The sequence below is a fragment of the Lytechinus variegatus genome, chromosome 17 (genome assembly GCF_018143015.1).
Source record: "Lytechinus variegatus isolate NC3 chromosome 17, Lvar_3.0, whole genome shotgun sequence".
Lineage (NCBI taxonomy): Eukaryota > Metazoa > Echinodermata > Echinoidea > Temnopleuroida > Toxopneustidae > Lytechinus > Lytechinus variegatus.
Genome location: NC_054756.1, coordinates 18135185 through 18139222, shown reverse-complemented (window position 1 = coordinate 18139222; position 4038 = coordinate 18135185). Strand labels below are relative to the sequence as shown.

General features: G+C 37.2%; 1 protein-coding gene across 1 annotated transcript; it reads right to left on the bottom strand.

Moving 5' to 3' along the window:
• Positions 1-812: 812 nt before the first annotated feature.
• LOC121430535 (cell wall protein DAN4-like) lies at positions 813-3465 on the bottom strand. The gene is made up of 4 exons (XM_041627830.1): positions 3259-3465; positions 2502-2999; positions 1969-2085; positions 813-1079 (listed from the first exon to the last, which is right to left on the bottom strand). Exons 1-4 carry the CDS (start codon positions 3383-3385, stop codon positions 958-960), a joined length of 864 nt encoding a protein of 287 aa, XP_041483764.1. The 5' UTR covers positions 3386-3465; the 3' UTR covers positions 813-957.
• Between the last annotated feature and the right edge of the window lie 573 nt (positions 3466-4038).

The window sequence follows — 4038 nt, the reverse complement described above, 5'->3', positions numbered from 1 at the left end:
AAAATCAATGTGAAAGCGTTTCCTTGTACAGAAATTAGCGTATTTCAGCATCGACTTCGCAGAAGGTTTCTGCAATGTTGAGAATCTTTTGAAATGCCTGTTAAATCCCAATAGACAGATTGGGGGTCATTGTCGAAGGTTGGTGGACTGGGACAGCACAGCGTTTTATTACGAAGATTCGGACCGGATAACACCAAAAGAAAAAGGTCGTTTGTCCAGAGCACAGGACGACACTGCTGTTTTGATTCACCGATTTTAGACAAAGGATTAAGCCAGTTCGTAGTTCCTTTCTGCGCATGATCAAAATATTCTGCGCATGATCAGAGAAAGGTCATTTGTACTAAAGTGACATGGTGGTCTAAAATCTAATGAGATAAGCACCAACTTTGATGTCTTGATTATGCATTTATTCTTTTGAATTGTGGTTTTTTTTTTATGTACATCCAGAAAAAACAACAATGCGTCCACGAACGACTGGTATTTCACAGTTTGCCAAGTACATTGTGCAACTTGCTATGATATGCATTCAAAGTATAGGAATGCAACAAATACCTTCATTAAGTGTTCATTGGTCTGCTATTCTAGTCACCTGGTCTATTCAATTTCTTCATCCTGCTATGTAAGGCAAGCTTACGTAATATCTTGCTTTGAAATCTGCCTATCATGATGAAAGAAATGAAAGGTAATTTGACCAAAATTGCCCATGAAGTAACTACGAACTGGTCTATATGAAGGGCTTATGACAAAAGATTATCTGCGTTATAGAAAGTGTCTTCGAAATGATTGCTAAATGCCCTAGTATCGAGATGAACAAGAACACATCGATTTATTCTAGTTACAACAATGCTTAATTCGAGCAGATTGCAAATCTATTGATTCCTTAAAATTATTATGCATTGGTTACACAAAATGTGAATGAATGCTGATGCGACAAAAAATGGGTGCAGTATATTGATTTCAGCATAATGTATTGTAGTCATGGCAACAGTTGTTGAACGAATCACATTGGCTGTTACACTGGCATGGGTTAGCGGGATCATAAGATTGGCCACAACGTGAGCTGCACGAGGAAGATCCACCTATACGTTATAATCAAGAAAATTAGAAAAACTTTCAATTTAAAAAATGATAGATTATTCTAATTTGACTGTATATTTGGCACGATAATTCAAAACCAGTGCTATTTAAAGCAGTTTGTTGTATAGATGTTTAGACTAATTTATTCAATATATGTATATAAGTGATATTTAAGTGTTTTACAATTAAAGATAAAAAAAATAAATGTGCATTTCAGATCACATGGATCATATATTTTTTTAAGAATTGCTTTTTCATAAGTGCAATCAATACCGATACCATTAATATTATTCAAAAGCTGACAAGAAAGAAATAAAACGCTTACCATATTCCAGTACTTGTCGTAGTTTATACTTTTTTGTTACAATATGTTAATGTCTTAAACTAACTTTAGTACCCCATTGGAAATAAGCCTTTCGGCTTTCATGGGCTATCCTGTCAAGGTATTCTTCAATTTATTTGTAATCTCCTGTGATATTCTTGACGAATAAAATCAATCAATCAATATACAATGACGTATTCTGGAACGAATAGGCCTATAGGTCCTATCTTACTTTGGGTTATGTTTAAATTGAATAGATTTGAAACATAACGGAATAAATTTGATCACTGAATTAAAATTTGTAATGGCCCGAATAGTTTCTGTCACATGGAAATTCGCAATCCTAAGGGTAAATAAGGGTAAAAGAACAAACAGTAATGAAACTGTACAACACCTGGACCCGTTTCATAAAGCTGTTCGTAAGTTAAGAGCGACTTTAAGAACGACTGGCGAACCTTTCTTCCGCACGTAACCATCGCCAATAAATATGCTATTTACCACAAGAAAATTCGTCACAGTCGTTCTTAAAAATCGCTCTTAACTTACGAACAGCTTTATGAAACACCCACCTGGGCATGCAGTCTGGTAATCAATACAACAATCTCCATGGGTTAAGCATTGACTATTGCACTGGCATGGTTTGGTTGCGTCAAATCCACATCTCCCGACACATGAATGGTCAGCGGCTGTCCCGTTACCGGAAATAGAAACAAAGTTATAAAAAAGAAGAAATGAATAAATGAAAAAAAAAACATGGTAATGACGCCATGAGTCACAACGCCTCCTGTGCCCCCTCCCCCCTTTTCGCTTGTCAAATTTTTCCTCGGGAAAATGTGCCCCCACCTTTCGAAAAATCCTGGATCCGCCCCTGATGTCGAGTCGGACCTTTTAACACTAAAAGCTGATAATTATTGTGATAGATTATGACAATATCTTTGGGTAATTATCAATGGACACTGGAGTCTATATGATGATAAGTCGGCCTATACATTGGTGAATGGCTGCAGCAGGTTATCTATTGAACGAATAAGCCCTTTAGGCCTAAAAATATAAACAGAAACAAAAAAGTCTGTAGTGTATCACTAGGATATCATTTACAGACCTAGTGTTGTGGTGGCCGGAGTTGTAGTTTCTGCTGCAGTCGTCAGATGCTCAGTAACCTCCGTAGGAGTTGTAGCGGGGACAGCCGTTTCTTCTTCTGTTGTCGTGGTTGTTGTTGTTGTCTGCAATGATTCTGTAGTCGTTTCTTCTTCTTCCTCCTCCTCCTCTTCTTCTGTTGTCATGATTGTCGTCTGTAATGACTTTGTAGTTGCTGCTTCTTCTGTTGTCGTTGTCGTTGTCTGCAATGATTCTGTAGTCGCTTCTTCTTCTTCTTCCTCCTCCTCTTCTTCTGTTGTCATGATTGTCGTCTGAAATGATTTTGTAGTTGCTGCTTCTTCTGTTGTCGTTGTCTGTAATAATTCTGTAGTCGCTTCTCCTTCTGTTGAGATTGTCGTATGCGTAATTGATTTTCCTTCTGTTGGTGTGGCTGCTGTTGTTGTTGTCGGTGGGCCTGTTTTTGTAGTTGATTCCTCGGTAGTTGAGGCGTTGGTGATATCGACTTGAAAATGGTGAAGAAATGATACACACATTTACCCGACTGCATAAAATTGAAGTTACTATCATGTCAACTTTACTATCCAGTGCTACAATATTATTTTACAAATGCTTGACAGCCAAACAAGAGCATGAAGATTAACGATAAAAAATACTGATTTAGAGAAATACGGGTGATGAGATGAAACGGTAACGCATAATGTGGTAAAAGAGTTTATAGGAATGAAAGGAAATGTCTGGAATTAACAATGACACTAGCTCACTTTGAGTTGAAACGTGTGTAGATGTCAGCGAAACAGACGTAGGTTGTCCTGTCCCAGAAGTTGTAGCTTGTTCTCTTGATGTTATTGTGTTTGTTGCTGTTGTTGGTGGTGACGTATTTCCGGTCATCGTTCTTGCAATACTATTATTTTCAGCCCCACCTACAGAGAAATTACTGTTATAAAATCATACCACTAGCCAGCCATATGCCGGATGGGGAAGTGGTACCTTTGCAAGTAATTATGATATCTGTCAAATAGATGGGCTAAAGATATATACTTCTTTCAGTAAAGGTTAAAACACATTCTATAAACAAAAATGAATAGCATTACTAAATAGTAAATAGTCAAATGAGGTCAATATAGTACTTCGCATTGTGTACCATGACATTCACCGACTGAAAGTTTTAGTACAGACCTTGATGATTTTACAAAACATGTTGTACGTCTCATAACTGGTTTTGTGACATGAATGAAAAAAAAATGCAACGAGATGAAATATTTTCTTATCTTAATATTTTCTTATCTTTCTATTTGTCTGCATTTCTAGGTAAAGAAATGATAGACATTTGCAAAACACATATGATTCGAGACTACAACAACAAAAGAAATTACCTTTTTCACACTGGTCACCGTGGAAACCGTCCACACATTCGCAGTGGAATCCAGTCCTTAACTCCGTGCATGTTCCTCCATTTTGGCAGGGTTCTGATAAACATGCTGTAGAAGTATGAATCAAAGACATGGAAGTCGGTGGCTGCCACGCCGCAACAACAATAAAAA

What these genes read in the sequence shown, in the direction of transcription:
- LOC121430535 (XM_041627830.1), bottom strand. Translation starts at nt 3,385, where the DNA reads ATGACCGGAAATACGTCACCACCAACAACAGCAACAAACACAATAACA. An exon ending in TACACACGTTTCAACTCAAA is followed by an intron (nt 3,000 to 3,258) that starts GTGAGCTAGTGT and finishes ACCATTTTCAAG; the next exon opens with TCGATATCACCAACGCCTCA. An exon ending in TCCGGCCACCACAACACTAG is followed by an intron (nt 2,086 to 2,501) that starts GTCTGTAAATGA and finishes GTAACGGGACAG; the next exon opens with CCGCTGACCATTCATGTGTC.